The sequence below is a fragment of the Anas platyrhynchos genome, chromosome 5 (genome assembly GCF_047663525.1).
Source record: "Anas platyrhynchos isolate ZD024472 breed Pekin duck chromosome 5, IASCAAS_PekinDuck_T2T, whole genome shotgun sequence".
Lineage (NCBI taxonomy): Eukaryota > Metazoa > Chordata > Aves > Anseriformes > Anatidae > Anas > Anas platyrhynchos.
Window position 1 is genome coordinate 7,478,869 of NC_092591.1, and position 21,520 is coordinate 7,500,388.

General features: G+C 40.0%; 1 protein-coding gene across 1 annotated transcript; it reads right to left on the bottom strand.

Annotated features, from left to right (window-relative positions):
• Positions 1-1,305: 1,305 nt before the first annotated feature.
• On the bottom strand, positions 1,306-20,801 carry SGPP1 (sphingosine-1-phosphate phosphatase 1). The gene is made up of 3 exons (XM_005022680.5): positions 20,127-20,801; positions 9,839-9,928; positions 1,306-7,442 (listed from the first exon to the last, which is right to left on the bottom strand). The coding sequence occupies exons 1-3, from the start codon at positions 20,691-20,693 to the stop codon at positions 6,891-6,893; spliced, it is 1,209 nt and encodes a 402-aa protein (XP_005022737.4). The 5' UTR covers positions 20,694-20,801; the 3' UTR covers positions 1,306-6,890.
• Positions 20,802-21,520: the final 719 nt, after the last annotated feature.

Sequence of the window (21,520 nt, forward strand, 5' to 3'; positions counted from 1 at the left end):
GGAGCTTTTTAAAGATCATTTTGAAGATGCTGAGACAAAAAAAAAAAGTGTGTTATCTGTTACAACAGTTAACTAGAACAAACTAATAACCAACAGATCAAACGTTTTTGTGGTCCATGGGATTAACATCCTGATCATCTAAATTTTGACAAGAAGGCCTTAATAAGGCAACAACCACAACAATCTCTTCAAGTTGCAGAATTGATTATCATAGAAATTCTTACCTTATGCAAGTAGAATCCTGTGCAGTAGCTCCACATAAATCCTTGCAGTTAGCACAGCAAGGAGGAATCCTGTGCAGTCCTCAATAAATTGGCTTGAAATAGCATAACTGCATTCTCTTAAGTGTCAGTTCTCCCCTATGCTAGGGTGTTCTGTAATACTTCCTCACTTGGTACTGTACAACTGCAGGAAGATACAAAGCAAGACTTATGCCAACCAGCTTTTTTCTGATCTTCCTCAGAAAGCTTGAGGCTAGAGATAGCCACAGAAATATTAAAATGAACCAGTATTTCACAGCGTTTATGTATTACATAGCGGTTACAGCATCTTGGGACCACAGTAATGCAAAATTAAGTATTAGAAATTAACACTATTCTGAAATTAACTTGTTTACTATGGAATCACAGCTCACGTTAACATGCTGCCTACATGCATTCTGTGAACATCTGTAGGTATTCACTACTAGTCTATTAAAAATACCTACAGCTGGCTGCTTCTCAAAGCATATTAGCAAGGCGAGTTACTAGAAGGTGGACGAACAGGATACAAACTCATGGTTGTTTTCCACAAGGATGCTGATTTCAAATAAGAACTCAGCTATCTCATTAAGCTACAACTGCGGCTTAAGACAAAGTACCCACTATATACCCACTGGAAACCCAGACTTCTGTATTTCCAGAACTTGTGAAGGTTTTTCTTCTTCCACACAACAGGAACTCTCATGGAAAACAAATTTTTTGTCACTACGAATAAGAACGTTTCTATATTCGTTTATCAGTGTGCAACAACTAGAAAAAGTTATGGAAATGTGCAACTTAAATCTTTCTATACAATATGAACAATAGCTTTATTACCTAGAATATGAAACTAAGCAGCCCCAAATTCAAGACATTCTGATATTTCTTCATTCTTTTTCCTCAATTTTTGCATCTAAAGCTGGATCTTAAGAGACAGTATTGTTCTAACAATTATTGCTGTGATAACATGAGGCACGTTTTCTTGTGGTCAGTGTTTCACATTCATGATATGAATCCAACCACATACACCTCAGCACTGTTAGGAATAAAGACAACGGAAGGCATCTGAATCCAACAGTAGTTTATTACGCTCATTGCAGATGAAGTTAGACACTTCAGTTACTAGCAAATACAAGTTTAAATATTAGTTGACAACCGCATAAAGTGTACAAATACAAAAAATCATTAACGATAACAAAAACATTCTAATGTATTAACTTTTACACATCAGTTGTATTCTATTATACAGCAATCACTATATGATCCTCAACCAAAATCAGGGCTTGCACTTGAAAGCATTTGTTTGTTTGAACTACAAGTTCTCCAAGAGGTTGAGAGACTGGGGGGTTACAACCGCACTATTTCCCAAAATACTATCAACATATAGCCTCACCTAATACAGACAAAGCTCTTTTATATTTTCTAGATATTTGCTTTTAACAGGGAATGCAGTAACAAGAAAAATATATGCATATGTTTTTAAAAAACTAAACAGCAGTATGCACTATATTTTATATATATATCTATATTGTATTACAGATTTCATATAAATCAAGTATAGGCCAAATTTTGGCATAATTTTAAGTGCATTAAGTTTAATACAAAATCCCCCTCAGTCTTTGCTCTTACTTTTAAAGCTACCAGTTACTAAATTCTCCTTTTTCAGTTACAGTATTTCAAATGTCTGTCTTAAAACTCATTTTCATTTCTGGCATATCAGCCTTGACTTCCAAACAAAATAAATTTGTCAGAAAAAAAGCTCAGTGACTAATTTAGTCACAAAGTTTAGTCTAGATTGATAGGGCGTATTATTTACACTTACCAATCACTTTAAGGTAAGGTATTCTCCTCTGTACCCCTTCATTCTGTTAAATGGACACTTAGTAACATGCAAATTATTTCAGGTGCAGAACTAAGCACAAAACACATTTTTCTAATGCACAGTAAATTTGTTTCAACTCCAGCATGCGGTTAGAATTAGAGAACACCTAAAAACCAATATCCTCTCTGCCATGACACCTTTGTTTCCAAATTAAGGTTTGTTTGCCCTTGTTTCACAAGGATTACAGAAAGAAAACAACCCAGTGACCCAACTAATCCATTTGACAAAGACAGTATTTACAGTAAGTTTTAAACAGGCTTGTATATTTTTTGCAGAAACAAAAAAATGCCACTTAAGCTTTACACTAGAATAAAGTCCTGGCATGAAGTCATTCAATGAGAATTCCTCCCACATAAGAAGTCGAAGTTTCCTCTAAATCATTTGTCGAATATAGCAGTAAGTTGTATAACCCAGAAACATTCTGCATTTAAGGAAAACAGCGCAAACAGTTACAGAAAATGAATCCCCCAAGAATCAACTCTCCTGGCAACGTTTCATCTACTAACATTCAGTGATCTCAGTATTCAGCACCACTATGGTACAGAGGAAAAAGAATCAATCCACTGCAAATGTACAAGCAGTTCCAGCGGCTAAGGAACATCTTCCAAGGTAAGCCCTTTAAAAGTCCTGTAAAAACTGGGCTAAGTGATTTTAAAAAGAACAGTCCCTTACGAAGTAAGTCACTTAACGCACGCTGTTTCATGGATGCACATCAGACTGCAGACATGACCTTCAGGGTTCACTCTCAATGAAATAAGGAACTAGGTGCAGAACTCCCAGCAAAGTTAACAGGGGTTAGACAGCAGTGCCCCCCTCATTCACTTGAAGTATTAAATATTTTATATATTGCATGTCAATTTCCCTTCTTTTGTACTTAGAAAAAGAAGTGCTGAAATAGAAGCAACTTTTAACACAGCAGATGTATTTACTTACAGCATGCAAGGTTTGTTTTATGTATCTGAGCAGCTAACAGCCACTAACAGCCCTTAAGTATTTACAAGTTCAAACCAACAATCTTCACATAAGTAGCAATTGCTTACAAGAAGCTCAGGACACTTCCTGGGAAATAAGCAAGAAATGTGTAAAAAACGCAGTGAAAGCATAGTAAAATCTAGTAGCAAAGGAAAACATGCCAGCTTTTAAAATCCAGACAATCTAACACTGTTCTGGTAGAAAACAAAACTGCACATCACATTTAAAGATACCATTTTTAAAGAAATGCATTTTTCTAGTTGGTGTCTGTCCCTCCACCCCGAGAAAAGCTGTATATAATCTTAAGAAAAAAGTTTCTTTAAAAAAACAAAAACAAAAAACAACACACTCCCTTTGGCTTGCCAAATTACTTTTTTTTTTTTAATTTGCAAGATAAGGGATAAGGCAAATGTGATCAGAGGCTGAAGGGCTTCACATGGATGACATGGAAGATACTTCAACCCCAGTTCACAGAATGGGAAGCAAAAGCAAGAGCTTTACTGTAAACATGAAACTTTTTTTCATAAGACTAGACCGCAGAACTTAACCCAAGATGCAATGCCTGTGTTAGTCTATTTCAGGGCCAGGTCAGGAAAAAAGGCTCTCTCATGCTTAAGTCAGTATGAGACTAAATTCCTGTCTCTTCAGCCTCTTGGAAAACAGAATTTATTGCCAAATTACACTCTATTCTAATGTTAGTTTCAGTTTTGTATTTCACACAGTAATTACCTAAAACAAATCTCTCGTATCTTTTTGTAGTAAGTGTGTATCCCTATCTACTTCAGTAACAGGGTATTCCTACCTTCAGGACTTTATGAACTGCAATTAACAAAGTTTACTGTGACATGAATAATGTTTTTGCACCACTTCATGAGAGGTTTTAAGTTTATTATCGTTCTGAAAAGACATCTAACTACATTTTTAAAGCTATGTTAAATTTAGTTATAATTTAGTTATAAATAATTTGGCAGCAGCTGATGCTCACACTGGAAACATTTTTTCATGTCCAACTCTAGCAATAGCTTAGGGAAAAAGTGCTCTAGTTTTACCTGTTTTGACTAATTTGGAGAAATCTTATTAACAAAAAATTTATTAAAATAAATATATTTTTTAAGTTGTTCTATTTTTACAATTCTTTACTCTGTAACAGTAATTCACATTGCATGATATTTTGTGCTGAACTGCCCTTTTGAGCCAAGTCCTTTATAAAACATGAAAATAGTATAGTAAAAGTTATTCACGTAAACTACAGCGAAGTAGTAGGGATGTAAAGGTGCTGGAGAAACCAACATTCTGATATATATTTCCTGCAGACTAAACAATGTGGTACACAAAGCATGACATTTTGAAGTTACCCAATGTAATGTATAAAAATATAAAATATTATATATTTGAGTAACAGCAGAATAAGCTACAGTGCAATTTTCCTGAACCTGGTGAAAGCCCTACCTACTTTTTCCCACCCATTCTACATTTTCCACAATAGGATTTCTTTTCCATTAATAGTACAACAGAGCAAGCACAGCTAGAGAAGACACATTTAAGAACACACTAATTCTGTAAACTTGAAGTTCTTAGAAATCAAATACGTACCTTAAAAAAAAAAAAGATTTGTTGACCCATTCTTTTTGTGCTACAGTTTATACATTCTTCACTATAAAACGTGAAGCTCAGATATTTAGTATGCCCTAAATTTCAGAGAAAATCATCCCATCGCTTTTATCAGGCTTCAGACTAATGTAATTGGAACTACAAACACTTGCTCAGGGCTATAAACATAAGGCATTTTGTGTACATTCCTCCCAGCTATTTATTCAACAGCTACCTTAGTGCACAAAGCCAAACCAGTGGAAATCCCTCCCTCAAAAAATTGAAAATGAATTTATCTTTTACTACACATTCAGCATAAAACTGCAATAAAGGAACAGACAGAAAATAGCTAGCTTGTTTCAGTGCATATTTCTAGTTGTAATTTTTTTTCTACAATGTAAGATCTTTTTAACTATAAAAGGTGTTTAACTCACTTCAGTTCTTCTGAATACATTCATAGCAGTGTATTCTGAATGCACATCACAAAGTCAGATTTTCACATCATCTAATAGGAGTGTACAATAACTTTGCTTGAGAAAAGACATGAATGGGAAGTTATTTTTTTAATTTACAAATTAATATTTTGGAGCTCATATTTCCAACAGAAAAAAAAACCTTTTAATTCCAAATATTTTGTAAGAAAACCTAAGTTTTGTATTCTAACTATATTATTCTCTATACTTCCTACCCAAATTATTTTTTTGTTTGTTTTTTTCCTGGGGAAAAAAAAAGAAAATGCACTGATACAAAAACAAAAGTAATTATTGTCTGGCCAGACAGTTAAATACCTCTTCCTGTAACACAACAGTTCCTGGTAACATATTAGGTAACAGTAAAATAGACAAAATGAGAAAAGAAGAACGTGAAGTTACAGTTCAAACGTTGCATGCTATACTCATCACTGGAAAAAAAGATCATGAAAAGTTGAAAAGTGCGTAACAATTCAAGACCTACATATGCAGAAGCCATTTATGCATTGACCATAGTGTCTTCTTAGTGCTCGTACCTACCTATCAGAATGCTTAAAAATTTACTTTGATCATTGTATTATCTTACAGCTAAAATGGGTAAAAGGGATTACCACCTTTAATACAGTATGTTAATGAATAAAAATACACATTTTTTCCAAGGATAAAGATTTTCTAAGTACATTCTAAAAACAATGGTCCTTCTCAATCAGTTTGGAATAGTATGCAAGGTCCACTTCTTAATAGAAGGGGGTATTTTTTGTTTATATTTTTAGATAATTAATTTTGAACATCTCTCCATTGTAAAAATCTCCAGAAAAATATATCCTCTTCCAGGAACTTACAATACACATTAAAAATACCTACAAACAGGTTATTGTCCATTTACAACCTCCTGAGCTCAAGAGCACAATTCTTGGGTCATTTAATTTATGCAATTTCAAACAGGCTGAACTGTGAATGTTCCAGTTAACTTGAACCATGCCAGCAACATGGACAGTTTAACATTTAAGAAGTATCTGCCTAATTACGTATGGTTTTAAACAATGTTAGTCTTTTTACATCACAGTATATATGGCATTTCTTAATTTAACAACAGAAAGGCACAGTCGTTAACCCATAAGATACAGTACCTGAATCATACATTCTCTATCTATCACCAATGCCAATCCAGACAGTGTACTCTGCATGGGAGGTTAAAGAAAAAAGCTTTTTTTTTTTTTGTTTTTCTTTCTTAAAAATTTGACCTCATTACAAGTTTGGTCCATTAAAACGCCAATTAGCTGAAATATCATGAGGCAGGGCTTCAGGTAATAATTGAGGGAAACAAATTTGGCAGTGTATAGTCCAACAACTTGAATAAGTTCCTCTGAAATAGAAAACAAACCATAAGGGGAGCTTTCTGCTTAGACATACCTGTCAGTGTATACAGGTACAGTATGACAGACATGCCAGGTACATTCACTGCATCCCGCACACAAACACGCAGACTTGGTTACAGCAATAAGGCCAGACATAGCATTTACAGAGTTCAGCACTTCTCAGGAACTGTACTTGACCCCCAGCCCCATACCCCACCGGAGATGTGCAATGTCCTTTAAATGCTTTGCCTGCTAGGTATTGCTGTTAAAGCGAAGACTCTGCCGAAAGCCAAGCTCACCGGCCTTCCCTTGGCAAACTAGTGCACCTCTTCAGACAGCAACCAGCTCTCTTCTTCCTTTTTCAAGTGATGGATCTGCATCAAGAAAGACCCATGAAACTGAAGAGGCGAGGAACAACGAACACGAGGGAGAAGCCAACCATTCCATACGTAATATAGCGATAGGGAAGCTCGACTTCCATGCGCTGTCTCGCTTTCCGCACATCATCGAGCGGTATGCGAAATATTTTACACGCCAGTGGGATGGTAGCTTTTTTCATTGCTACTTTTGTTAGTAGCAGGATTATTACTCCAATCAGTAACCGCAGTATGGCTTTTCCAAACACAGTCACGGTGAGAGAGGAAAGAGATAAAGGAAGCGTGTCGGGAGGAGGATCTAGGTCTATGCCCATCAGGTAGTTCACATGAGAGCCACAGGCTACTCCAGCACCACAGCCCAGTATCTGAGCCGTGTCTCCTCGCGATGTGCTCCACGTGTCCAGAGTGAAAGAGAAGATGCCCAGGGCTAAGTGGAGACTGATGATAATTAAAGGTGCATACTTGTAAGTTAAATTGAAGTTATCGATCAGGTCCACAACTGGGTGGAAGACAATCAGGATGAGAATAGCATACAGAAATCCAGCAATAACATCCTGTGAGGAGAGACAAAGATGTTTTCAGTGTAACAACTATTTCAAAAAAGAAGTTACAGTAATATGGAGACAAGCCTAGCTGCTCTGTTGCTAAAATCTACTTGCAAATTCCCGTCTTTTCACATTTTCACATTCACTACGCAAGACTTTCTTCTTTTTTTATGTTAAGGTAAGCAATTATATTTGGTCAACTATGAACAGGACATCTGCATCATGATCAAATGACATTGTAGACCTACCTATCTGCTGGCTACAACAGCCTTTATCCAGGACTGGGGCATTCCAGCCTACAGTCGGCACAAAGCCAGCCCAGCTAAATGGCTTCTGCCAACTTAAGTTTGCTGAAAATCTCCACGCCAGACCTAAGTGCCTGGGGCCAACAGAAAGGGGGCTGGCACCAAAAACTGGTGAGGCAGCAGAGGACTGCTGCAGCTAGGCATTAGGGCAGCTGAGACTCCACACAACTCCAGTTTCAGAACAAACACTGAAAAGGACCGGCTCCAGGGGTACAACGATTAAAGCAGAGGAGGGAGGGGGGAACTTCTGCGGCTTCTCACAGTTGGTGAGAAAAGTTTGAAACAAAGTTTGGGTTTTATTATCATCTTTTAAAAGTGGCTGTTCTTAATGAAAAGGTTCCTCTAATACTTTTTCAGCTTATCATTAAGTTTCAACCACTGCTAATCAATCACTTGGTTGCACACTATCCACAAACGTTGTCACCTTTAAGAAGTTTGTTAGAAATCCAAGCACTAGAGACCAGATCACCTTTATTCACATGAATATCAACTTCTCCATGAGCTGGGTGTGACTTCATCAGCAGTATTTGTATTGCTGTCTTTAATTAATCATTTTTATTCACTTCCACTAATTAAATGCCTGAGAAAAGCTCTCATACAATTTGACTGATGCAAAAGTCAGACTTGCTCATTTCAAAATTGATCACAATAGCATTCTGCTGTATTTGCCACCTTTGCCCCAAACTTAGGCAACACAGTTCATTTATATAAGTTAGAAAATTAATGGAATTCACTCAAATGCTACCGAGATTTTAGAGCTCTGAAAAACCGTATCTATGTGATTCACAGCTATTTCTTGTATGACTTGGTTCTAAGGCATTATCTGTTGTCAGTTTTAGAAACAGTTCATCACAATTGTCTTCCATTCAAATGGTTCTGACTCAGGAAGCCTCCTAATCGCTAATGCAAATAAATCATTCAGCTTTTTCTCCAGCTGCCTTATTTTAATCCACAGGGATGTGGCTGCCGCATCCCTGGCAGTGCCCAAGGCCAGGCTGGATGGGGCTGGGAGCAGCCTGGGCTGGCAGGAGGGGTCCCCGTCATTCTTCAAAAACTTCTTTAGCCATCTGTACTAGTGGTATTTCAGATCACCATTTAGTAGCATTCTTGTTTCTCCCATTTGTGTATTACATGCATTCACATATGTATTTTTAAATCCTTTTTAATAGATAATTTTGTTTTTCAAGGATGACAGCTATGTTATTTGTTTCTTTTGAAACTTTGGCAAATAAAACACTAGCACATGCTTTGAGTAGCTGACATGAAATCTGAGAGTACATTAACAGCCACTCCATTACCCTGCAAAAATTATTTCTGCTCAGTGATACTGCCTTTTTTGTAAAACATCACTGAGACCATTTCAATATAGTTCAACGTACCTTTCTTTCTTGCCAACAAGAGCAAATGCAATCTTAAAATACTGCAACCATAAATCAACAGTTTTCTAAAAAGATTTAAGAATCTTTAAGGTTCTTAAGTACACATTACTGTAAATCTTTATAATGCATTTGTTTACATTTTTGTTTCATTTAGCTGTCACTTCTTATGACAGACTGAGACTTTTGAGCAGTACCATCATCTAGAAGACCTTGTACAGAAATCAGCAAATCAGCTACCCAGGTACTGCATCTGGGTATTAACATCATTATTTGTATTGATCCCAAGTTTAAAAAATAACAACGGTTACAGAAACAAGGAAATAATAATGCAGTGAGCTGCTAGAAAATTGACCCAAATTGCTGACATCAAGTACCCAGTTATTTGAGGGGAAGCTAAGAAATACAGCTAAATGTGTCTGGATGCTTCATTCCTGTTAATACAGGATTGCTGCATGGTAAGGATGGCCTACAAAAAGCAAGTACACATTGCAGATCGCATTGTAGTGGATGCTCTCTGCTAAGGAAATACAAGTATTCTGTTCCTGTACGTACCCTATACATCCTGTGTACCTATCCTGTACCTTATATTACAGCATATTCTAAAATACATAAAGCTAGATGCGATTATTGTACTGTAAAAAAATATATTGAAAAAGCAATGGAAGTTTATGAAACCAGAAATTATCAGAAATAGTTGAAATAAAAATTTAGGGTATCTTACCAAAATTGAATGCATTCCCATATAAATTCGACTACAGCAAACCAATAAACACCAGCAGAATGCAAGGATCAGTCCAAATATAAGGGGGTACTGGTAGGAAAAAAAAAATGAAAGATTGTATTAGAATTTGGAGAAAAAGTTCACTCTATAAAAATTCCATGGTTAACCCCACAAAAGGAACTTAGCAACAACCAATTACTGCAACTTCTGCTTACCCTTTTTCTTGCCCTAGCCTACCCAAGCCTATAAAAAGCAGACTTACTGATAAAGTCAAAACTTTGTAAAGTCAAACTTATTCCATTTTTTCCTTGTCCTCTTCCTTTGCATTCAGGCTATATGAATTTCAGGATGTTCTTCATTTTTTTATTTTATTATTATTTTTTTTTTTTTTACCAGACAAAGCAGTAACAAGTTGATAGATCTCTAACAGTCTTGCTGTGCTATGGTATCCTAAACAGGGAACATAGCCAGGGGCAACCCTTGTGTTATAAACTCTGGGTGAAGCAGCTGCGTAAAATGCTAGTACCGTCAACTGCTGTCCAGGCAAAATCTAGCAGTTCTACCTTCCTCCTGAGAAGAAAAAAATTGTAATAATTTATTGATGAGTTTGATTCCCTACAGATTGTTTTAGATGTTCTGCAATCCTTGACTCAGTCTCTGAGCATCAGTGTGAAACTCCTAGAATAGTTCTCCTCTTTGATCTCTATAAAGCCTTATTAATTAACATGGCTGGTCTAAAAAATTTATCAAAAACATCATATAATTTTTTCCAGCACCTTCTGGTAGAAGAAGATATTATAAGGACTCTTAACTGGCAACAAACAATTTACTTTGTACATCATATACTAAGTTCCTACACTTTCTGCTAACTTTTATAGGTTTTGGGATAAAATGTACTGTACTAACTTCACATCTTACACCACGATAAGAAATACTTCCCCACTACTGTATTGCAAGATGTTGTACAAGACAGGATACAACTTCCTTTTTCAGTTTTAAAAAACATATTTTAGTTCTGTAAAAGAGGTCATAAGGCAAAAAAATGACATTTCCAAAATTGTTTCACTTCCTACACAAAAGCATATCAAGATAAACTTTTTATTACTCACAATTTAAACAAGTAGGCTGGATATACTTGAATGTCAGAATAAAAAAGACTTGCAAATGACAGGCAATTTTCTTGCCTTTTCCCTCGCTGCTTTTATGGGCAAGCTGAAAGGTGGAATATCCACCACATTAGAGAAAAAGATCTTTAATTTACTTGGAGAAAGTCATCCTTTGTGAAGGCTTGTAACAGAGTTAACAAGCTTCTAAATCAGTCTTTCAACAAAAGGTTTGAGAAAGTATTACCAGCCTTCTGTATTATTCCATTATTGTTTGAATTCTCATTTCCAGGATCATGTTAATACGACAAACCAAAAAGAAAAAATCTCTCAAACTCACATTTCACATTAAAATCTGTTCTAAGTGCCCAGCTCACAATCGTGTTGCACCTGCTCTACACTAATTCATGGAGCAGTATGTTTCTGCTACAGCAATTGTCTAGAAACTGTAACTGAATAAAATTATATCCCTAATAATTTATTCTTAGCTGAAACGATGAAGGAATGAGCTCAGAAGCTGGAGCTTTGACAGGAAGATGAAGGAAGTGCCAGGATCAGCAGGCTGCAGCAGGAACGATACTGGGATAAGTTTGGATTGTGGGGGAGAAGATGTTGGAGCAGCTGAACAGCAACAGCCTAAAAAGGAGCATAAAGGAAAAGGCATGCGTGAGGAGTCCTAGGCAGGCTGTTACGAATAGAAACTCCTACTTTGAAGAACACTTTGGAAAGAGTTTTCACACTATTTCTTTTTTAAACGTTATTGAGAACAGATATCCATTAAAACATCCGAAACCAGTCACCAGCTCAGTACCTCTGCACCAAAGCATCTGTATCCAAGAGCTCAAAACCTTCCCTATCACATCCCAAATAAAAAGCCAAAGATACATTTTGCACTGATTCACACACTCTGAAGTGCAGAAGAATTTTTAACTGTAGCAGAGACAGATGACTCTGACTGGGATAGAGTTCATATGACCGGCCCACGAGTGTGTTTGCAGCATTAGGCACGTTCTGATTTGCTATTTTTAATTATTTCAGTTTGCTCTGGAATACTATTCTACAATGAAATAGTTAAACAGCTTTTTGTGATTAACTCCCACGCTAAGCATTCCCTCTCTTGGTCCCCACTGGCATGCTTGGACAACGAGTAGTTTATCTCAAGGGACAGTTACTTTAGAGACTGATACACAGGAGCTTCAGACACAGCCACCTCTGTGCATAATGCACAGGAATAATGTTTAACCTACAGAAGGTTTTAACATTCCTCTCTCCTGGTCTGTGCCAGTGTTACGTCCACACCTCCCAGCACAGCCTGCGTAACCAACTGCTCCGGTTTTCCTCCCACAAGCTCAGAACCCACCTGGGGAGCATCACAAAGCCACAGGCACGCTTCAGGGCTCCGAAGCTCACTGACCTCTTTAGGTGCTAGCAGAAACCACGCTGAACCACCGCCCTGCTACAAGGCACAGCACCAATCCCTGCCTCCCCTGGGTGCTCGCTCCTGCCTCCTAAAAGCAACCAAAGCAACTGGGTTCAAGAATTCCTCGAGCACCAAACCGGTAGCTCCTGCTTGAGATCTGCCTCACAGTGATAAGGCAATCGCAAATTTTGTCCTCAGCATAAGGGATGAGCACACCAGGTGACTAAAGGAGCACATTAACACTCCCACACACTTTGCAGCTCACCAGACAGCTGCTCAGCAGCGTGCCAAGTCGTAACACCAACAGGGGATATCACCGTAATCCTTAAAAAAAAAAAAAGCTTATGCTATGAAGTTATTTCCAAATCACTGTCTGAAAATAAAACGGTACTGAAGTACTAACAAGCATTGTCTAAGTGCTGTTGCATCTGGAAAATGACTGCCTGGCTGTATTTTGCATATATGCACACACAGGTTACACCATGGCTGTTATACCATGGCTGTAGGTATTTGCAACCTCCCACTGCCTAGGCATGTGAAATCCCCCAAACACCATCCGCCACCGACTTGCATAATGCCTTACAAGTACTAACACTTATCGGCCCTGCTTCGCAAGAAACCATGTTTCACAAAGCTTCTCTCCCAGTCACAAATGAATCTTCAAAGAAAAAACAACTTTTACTGTGTCTTCTACTGTAAATAGCTGGGGTATGAAAGATTAAGAGGAAAGCTTTAATATAAACCAATCTCAAGTAGTTATGGAAGAAAATAATAAACCCACCCCTTTTTTAAAAAAAAAAAAGTTGTCTTATTTGGGTCTTATTCTGGAAAATATAGCTTCTAAATTTGTAAATGGGAATAGTTATTAATTACTTCTGAGTTATAAGCTCATATCTTGTCTATACAGCTGTATATAATATATATTCTGACAGTTTTTACTTAAATGAAAAAGCCTAAATCAAGACTGCAAACCTCCAGCAATTCTAGTCCCATGGCTCCTCACATGCCACATGAGACCCACAAAGGGCACAAAACATCAGACAGACAAGTTCACCTCTACCCTCTCTCCCAGGTCATCACTATTATGCAGAAGGCATTGCTTGTTCCTTCTGAAAACAGAATTGACGCATCTTCAATCCTGACCATACTTCAGGTACTTTGAGTCAGATAGAATTTTTTGGGGATGGTCTTAATTCTATCTCCATCACTTCCACACCACCTCAACAGTTTTGAGCTATGTGGAATATTTATTGAACTGCATATGGCATTCTTTGTTCTACAGTAAGAAGCCTTGTGATTTGAAAATCGTAACAAAAGCACTCACATAGTACTCAGTCTGAACTTCAAAATCACACGTTGACTCAAAACCAACATTAATCTGGTATTTTTCTCCTTGAGAAAAGTACCCACACTTCGTATTACATCACAGCACTGATAACCAGCTTGCACAAATATTTTTCCCCAAAGGTCAGAATAAATCTTTGATAATATGCGTAAGCACGTAGCACACCATGCTACAAACTGCAGTAGAGGCAGATGGAATCGACAGCAATGCAGAGATCGTAGATATAGAAATGCAACATACAGATTAGGAACATACAGTCATTGTCGTTTGGGCTTTCAAATGCTGAATTGATATGTTTCTTTAAAGGGGAAGCGTTCCAGTCTTCATATGTAAAAATGAGGGACAGATCATCAAGCCTTATGTTTTCAAGCGAGAAATTCCCACTTTCTTCAACCTCATCCTCTAAAGAGGACTTGCAAGCATCTGACTGGATCACAGAGCAAGCTTTTCCCTGAAGTGCCTGTCCTCCCTCCTCTCGATCTGACTTGATGCCAAGAGTCTTAATAACAACCATTGTTTAGAAATGCTCATAAGGAAACAATCCATCTGAAAAGCTTTGACCTCGGTCAGAAAATTCCTTCTTTCATAACAGAAGATTCGTTCGACGCTCAGGATGCTCATTTCTTTTACACCCCTGGAGTGCATTCAGTACCCGAGAAATGTTCGGTGTCCACAACAGGTTCCAAACATTTTCAGAGTTCTGCACTATGATTAGAAAAGATCATTGAGTAATAAATAACTCAGAAGTTCAGCTTGAGCTTGAAACAATTACAGCGGGCCAGTTAGCAGGAAGAACCCCAGCAATACTCAGAGCATCGTGCCTTTACCAAGAGGCTTGGGCTGTGTGTGGGCAGCAGCCCATGCAGAAGCTGTTAGCGATGTTTACAAGATGACCAAGGCACTGCTGGGCCAACTGAGTACAAAACACACAGCATGTGATAATCATTTTTTTTTGGAGAAGGCAGAAAAGGGAGAAGATGGTGTTTAAAAGAAAAGGAAATACCATTTATGAGTCATTTTAGGAAAAATAAAGACAAAAAATAGCCTCTTCAAAAGATGTTAAGGGGTAAATAACAGTGGTTGAGCTACATTTATTACTTTCTTCTGCTGACCAACCTTAACATAAAAAAGCACAAATCTGAGGGATACGTGCCTCTTCTTTAATTCCCAATATAAAGATATCAAAACCAGCCTTGCAGAGAGCTAAAGGTTTGATTTTCTGCTATGCATCTGAAAAGAAATCAAGAGTTGCAACAGGAGCTGCAGCCTGTTCCTGCTGCTCCTCGCAACCATCAAACAGCAGTCCTTCCCTCGGCACACCCAGCAAGAATCATCAAGAGCTTCCTCTTTTTATGCCCTCAAAACCTAGAAATGTTTTCCTGCAAACTGAAGTTCTCTCAGTTCACCCCACAGACTTTATGTCAAAGTATGAGCCGTGCTTTACACGTGTGCAATCCACCAAGAAAAAAATACCTTCAGAAGTGAAGTGTTCCCTTTGAATCCCTTCTGCTCCAAGGACTCGGCCTCTAACCTTACTGTACTTGTTTTTGCATAGTCCCCCAAGATGCTCCATGCAAATTAACGATTTGTTTATACAAAACTGGAAAGTGTTGAATGCCAATCAACACAGTTCAATAGGACAGGCCGGTGTGTAGCCCCGGCAGAGATTCCCCAGTGGGATTTTAATAGGTTGCTTGCACAGAATAATCAAACTTGTCAGAGTACCTGAATTAAATAAGACACACCATTTTTTCCAGCTTCCCCTACAAATAAGCTAACAACAGTAACAGAGCCTACAAAATATGACTTCACAACTCAAACACACAATGCCAACGCTGACCCTTCAAATTCCCAGCTCTTTCTCATGGCCTCTTGACTGTGGTATTTGGGGCTTTCAGATCACCTCTTCTTCTATGCTTTTCAAGTCAAAAGAGTTTTTGTTGGATTGTTTTAAGCAAACCGTGTAATAAACTCATTAGACAAGCATACAGCTTGCTGTAAAATTCCCGCTATAGTAGTGCTGTGATGGGAGTTCATCAAACCCCAACAGCTAATTAATCCCCCTGCCCAGGGGAACCTGACAGAATTTACCCTTTAGAAACTGGAGTGCAGGCAGGCAATTCTAGAGGGAAAACTTAGCAGTGGTCAATCATAATGATGCAGAACTCTGAAATCCCAATGCAGATCCTGTCAAACCCATCTCGTGTTACTAGATTAATCAGCTTTGGTTGATAAAAGTCAGGGTGCAGATGAAAGACTTCTGGAGGGGTGTTTGACCCAGCACCACATTACAAACACAATCAGGAGCATGAAAAATCAGAGCATAAAGTAAATGAAAACTCAAAAATACTTTGAGGTGTGTCAAAGAAACAATTACAGAATGGATGACTACTGGAAGTTCAGCTGCAGTGCTTGTTAGGGTCACCATTATCCTCAGTGGAGTGGAAAGAGTCATTGTGGACAGGATTTCTGTATAAAACACTGGCTTGCCAGCACACAGGGAGGACGATGCTGCCGTATTCAATGCTTTCAGCTGCTACCCGAGATAAGCCCTTTCCGCAGAGGTTGGTTAATGGAGTTACAGAGGCAAGCCGCTCATCAATCAAGGCTCCGGGCTCCTGCTGAGTGAGTATCAACTTAACGAGGTTTGTTCTGCAGCCTCCAGCGGGAGCCTCAGCTCATTAAGGCAGGGCTCGGGAACCCATCACTGTCCCAGCCCAGCAGCTGCTGCCACAGCCAGGCTGGGCACCGCAGGAAATCGGGCAGAACAGGGCCTTTTCTGTCCCCCTGGCTGATCCTTTTTCCTCTGAAAACAAACCAGCAGGGTTGTGACACATTCAGGTACCACCCGAACCCAAGCAGTGTTTGTAATACAGTACAAGTTGTCTATTCGAGAGCAGCAGTTCAAAGCCATCAAATAAAATTAAAAGACAAACAAAAAAGGCTTTTGCCAATAGCCTCAGACTTAGGCTTTTGGAGATTTTGCAGATAACACGCAGCACCTCACACCACCTCTTCCTCCCTGCTCAGCACAGCGTATAAGCCAGCCTGCATCGAGCTGTCAGTATTTCAAAGTAAGCAGGTTGTCCCCAGTGTGATAAAGGCTTAGTGTTTCCTACATCATATCAAGATCTGAAACCTCACTGTCTTAAGTGTTTGCCCTCTTATTTCAGGGTATCAGAGCTTCAAAGATGGAAAGAAAAATATCAGTGTCTATAATGCTTATAAATTCTAGTCCGTTTTCGACTTGAGCTTTGCAATTTGAGGTTACTGAAATGTCTTTGAAACAGGTCGTGTTCCCTGCTGAAATTAAAAAAAAATAAATATTTAACATATGATGCAAGTAGAATCAAATGATTATAACACAAGGAGAAACTGAAAAATTACATTCTACAAGGAACAGAACAGTTAGCTATAATGAAAATTATCTTAACATCTGACTTTCATCCCAAAGCACATTTGCATTGAACATTCCTTTTGTCCAAAATCTCTAAGAAAAAAATTATCACAATCATCTTTAAAATATAGTATTTCTGATAAAATTTACCTGAAAAATTGCATTTATAAGGAAGCATTTTAGTTTTACTATGTATAGCCCCACATCCATCCAAATGCTTTGTGAAAGGCATGGAATTGTAACAGGGTTAGACAGACATTGAAAAATAGGAAACCACAAACTTAATTCAACAGGTTAAAAGAAAACCAAAATTGTTGTTTTTAAAATGGGTAATTTGGGCCACAGCTACAAAATTAAGAGCAGATTTTCTTTGTTCTCCATATTGTTCAAGGGAAAGACTCACAGACTGCACTTGATAGAAAATTACACAATACTAGGAAGTCATAACCTACTGAAGGCAAGCTCCAAATAAGCTATACAGGAAAGTGATTCCCTTTTCATCTGAGTAATCTCTTCTAGACAGTGGCTTTCTTTGGTCTATTATAAACCTTAAATTGTCAAACTCAATTAAAGTTACCTTTACTCCAGCAGGAGACCTCTGCATGGACTTACAGCCGTATCTCCTTATTTCACTCTGTCTCATTCCACTACAATTTTTCTGAACAAATAATGCTAAGATGTGGACTCATTTACTGCAGTCAGGGTCCAAGTAATGCTTGCCTGAACATCCAGGAAAACTGTACCCCAACGTCTACCAACAAGTTTAAATCTCACCACTTGGAGCTGCTGGCAAATAGCTGCAATTTAATAAAAGAGCTGTGACAACCTCTCTCATCGTTAATAGCTTTCCAAGAAGTCAGGATGTCAGTTGTTTCATTCTTTTTTTTAAATCCCATTTCCAGAACAGTATGACACAAAGGTTGTCACATAGATTCTACTCCCTTTCAAAATAAGAGAAATATGGAGAACAGCAGAAGCACTAAATGGAAGCTTGGCTCTTTTTAGAGGTATACTGAAAGATATTCAACATTCTACAGGTTAACTTTTAATAACTAGAAATTATTTTTAAAGGCCTTGGTTTTTTGTTTGTTTGTTTTGATGAAAGCTTTGAAGTAGTGGAAGTTTGTTTCAGAAAGGTTGTTTTTCAAATCTGTTTCATAGACAAAAATCAATTCATCTGAAGACTTGGTTTGCTCCCCGATTTCTTAAGAGTGGTTTTAAGTGAAAAACATCAAGGCTGAATTTTTATAATTTCTTAACATGCATTCATTAAAAATGCATCTAGTTAATTAGCACAATATTTCCATAGACTGCAGTTAAACTTAATCCAGTTAAGTTAAAAAATTAAAAAGTTATTATTTAACACTGTCAATTTGCCAGATATACAAAAGCAATCAAACCAGGCTGTCCTTTGTACACATGACAGCGTGTGCAAAATAACTGCCTGATACTACCCCATGAGCTTTCCTACATGCCAAGAAAAAATCCCATTCATTCGTTAGGTGACATCAGCCCCACACATCTAACAAGAACACTAATCAAATATTCAGATTGCAGTCAGTCATAAAAAACAATGGTAAGCTTAAGCATCTCGGTGACAGAACTCCAAACATTTATTCTGTGAACTCCCACAAGTTGTGACACCCGATGCCTGCACAGATGCAGCAGAGTAGGATTTCAGATTTTCCTAGCAAAGAACATGAATCCCTAAGGGCTTCCTTTTGGGCACATGGTATCACCTTACACAAATATATACATAAGCTTTGATAAATAGAGGCCAAATGTGACTTTGTGTCCAACCCTCAGCTCCTTCCTTCCTTTCAGGCAGCCATTCGATATACAAAGATAAAGCCACAAAGTGTCACGCCACAACAGCAGACAACTGGTGACTGCTAATAGTAACTGGAAGATAAGGGCTCAGCTCCTGCATAAGAAAGCTTAAGAAAAGGGTTCTCTGCAAAGGTTACACATGTGACTTAAGATAGCCAGGTATTATAATAAGAATTTGTAAATATTAACAGCTTAAAAGTAGACTTATTGCTTAACTTGTTAATTATTACGCACAGAATGCTAAAACCTGATGTTTGTTGCCTGGAAAACGCTCTCTATTTACTACTGGAATTGGTGCCGTGATTTGGAGAACCACGTACATGTTGCGCTTTCTTTGGAGTTGTCGCCCGTACTGCAAGCAGCCAGCACCGAACCAAGAGCACAGCCTGCACACATGAGATGTTCTGTGTTAATGCAACTTAACACACACTGACTCAACTTGCAATAGACATCTCAGACATCTCCAGATTTTGCTGAATGAAGGCTCTGAAAAGATTCAGAGATCGGCTCCTGCTAATTTTTGGCACGTTAAGAGTTGCAAAACCACCTGAAAGTACGAGTACTCCTCAAAGCAAAAATAAGCATCTCCAGTTTATGAGCAATTAACTCCCCCCCCTCCAAAAAAAAAAAAAAAAGAGTTAAAGAAAAGGCAAATTGATTCAGGTTATGAAGTGCCTCAAAGCAAAAAAATAAAAATAAAAAAAAATCAGAAAGAAAACTTTAGATGCTGACTTGCCTCCCCATTCTCAGTCAGCAGGACCAAAAGCCTGCAAAACCATCCAATGCCTATGCAAACGGCGTGCATGCAAACCACCCAGCGTTACAACAGCTAACCTGGAAAACCTCGAGAAAGGCGCGCACGTTCCTAGGGCTGATTTTTAGGGCACAGCGAGGCGCTCGCTGGCAGCAAGACTTGGGCTCGGAAGACGAGGCGATCGCTCAGAGTAAGGATCAGAGGACAGAAACACCGGAGCTGCTCCGAAATACGGCAGAAACATTGAAATAGTGGAACTGCTGGGAAACATTACAACTGCTCTTAGGACCTGAGTGATGCCAGGAAAACGAAGCAGTGATTGTGCGGAGGCAAGGAGCCGGGATTTCACACTTCACCCCCACCCAACCCTTTCCATAACCCCCCCCCAAGGGGTGCAGGCACCCCAGGGTGTGTGTGTGGGGGGGGTCCCAGCCGGTACCTGCCAGCGGCCGTAGCTGAGCAGCAGCAGCGCCAGGGGGATGGCGGTGCCCGACATGGCGTGCGTGGAGGGCATGCTGTACTCGGAGCTGTAGAACACCTCCAGCTTCACCACGGGCGGCGAGGCGGGCCGCGGCCAGCGGACCACGTCCTTGGTGCACTGCCCCACGTACATCACCCACACCCAGACGATCACCAGCCGCCGGCCCAGCCACGCGTCCACGTTCCAGATGCAGCAGGGGAAGAAGAGGATGTAGAAGAGCTCGTTGCCCAGCTCCGTGCCCAGGCTGAACAGGTAGTACAGCAGCCGGCTGCGGGTGGCGAACTCCTGGCAGCCGCCCTCCTCCTCCTCCTCCCCTGACAGGGAGTTGCGACGGGGCCGCCGCCGCCATCCCCGGGGGCCGCCGCTGTTCCCCGCCGCTCGCCCCGCGGGGCCGCCGTTAGCCACCGGCCCCCGGCCCCCGGCTCGCTGCTCCGCCTCAGGCCCCTCCACGCCGCACAGCCGCTGGAAGGCGGCCACCTTCTGCGGGTCCCGCAGCCCCGCGGCCAGGCGGCGGCACGCAGCCATGGCCGGCACCGGGCACCCCCCTCACCACCGCCACCACCGCCGCCCTCCTCAGGCTCGCTGCCCGCCCGCAGCCTGGCGTCACCGCCCCCCTCGGCGCCTGCGCGCAACGCCAGGCGGCACGGGTGGGGAGCTCCCCGCCAAAGCTGCTCGCGGCGCGGATTGGTCGCGGTGGGTCGAAGCTCCCGCCCACAAGGGGAGGGGAGCCAATCAGGGAGGGGCGGTGAGGGAGGCGGCGGGCGGCGTGCCTGTGCCTCAGTCTCTGCTTCAGCCTCGAGTGTGGGGCGCGGCCGCGCTGTGCCCATGGCGGTCCCCACAAGCTCGTTGTTTGTCCTCCCTCCTGCCCATGCCGAGCCCATCTCCCTCAGCTTAACCTCCACTGCTCCCCACTGCCCAACAGTTCTGTGCCCTGCCTTGATACCCCAAGTGCACTCTGCCTCAAAATCACAAGGTTAAACAAGTGGGAAACGAGCTGCTTCACGCCATTTCTGTAAAAGCACGACATGAGTGGCTGGTTAGCCTAACAGCAATCCCAACCAAAACAATTCCTGTGTGGAATTCAAATAATGACTCAAATGGGGTGTGGAATTCAAATAATAATATCTTTGGACCACGTGGCCTTGGAGGTCTTTTCCAACTTTAATGATTATATGTATAAAAAGTTGAAGGAACCTGACAAATTACACAGTTTTATAGCAAAAATAACTTTGTGCTTCTTTGAGATCATAAAAATTGAGAAAAATAACTTTTGTGCTGCCTCGTTAATGCTGTGCCAGTAAACTGTGTGTGGCCTGATCCCAAGCAGATCCCTAATCTGTAGCAGCAGCCTG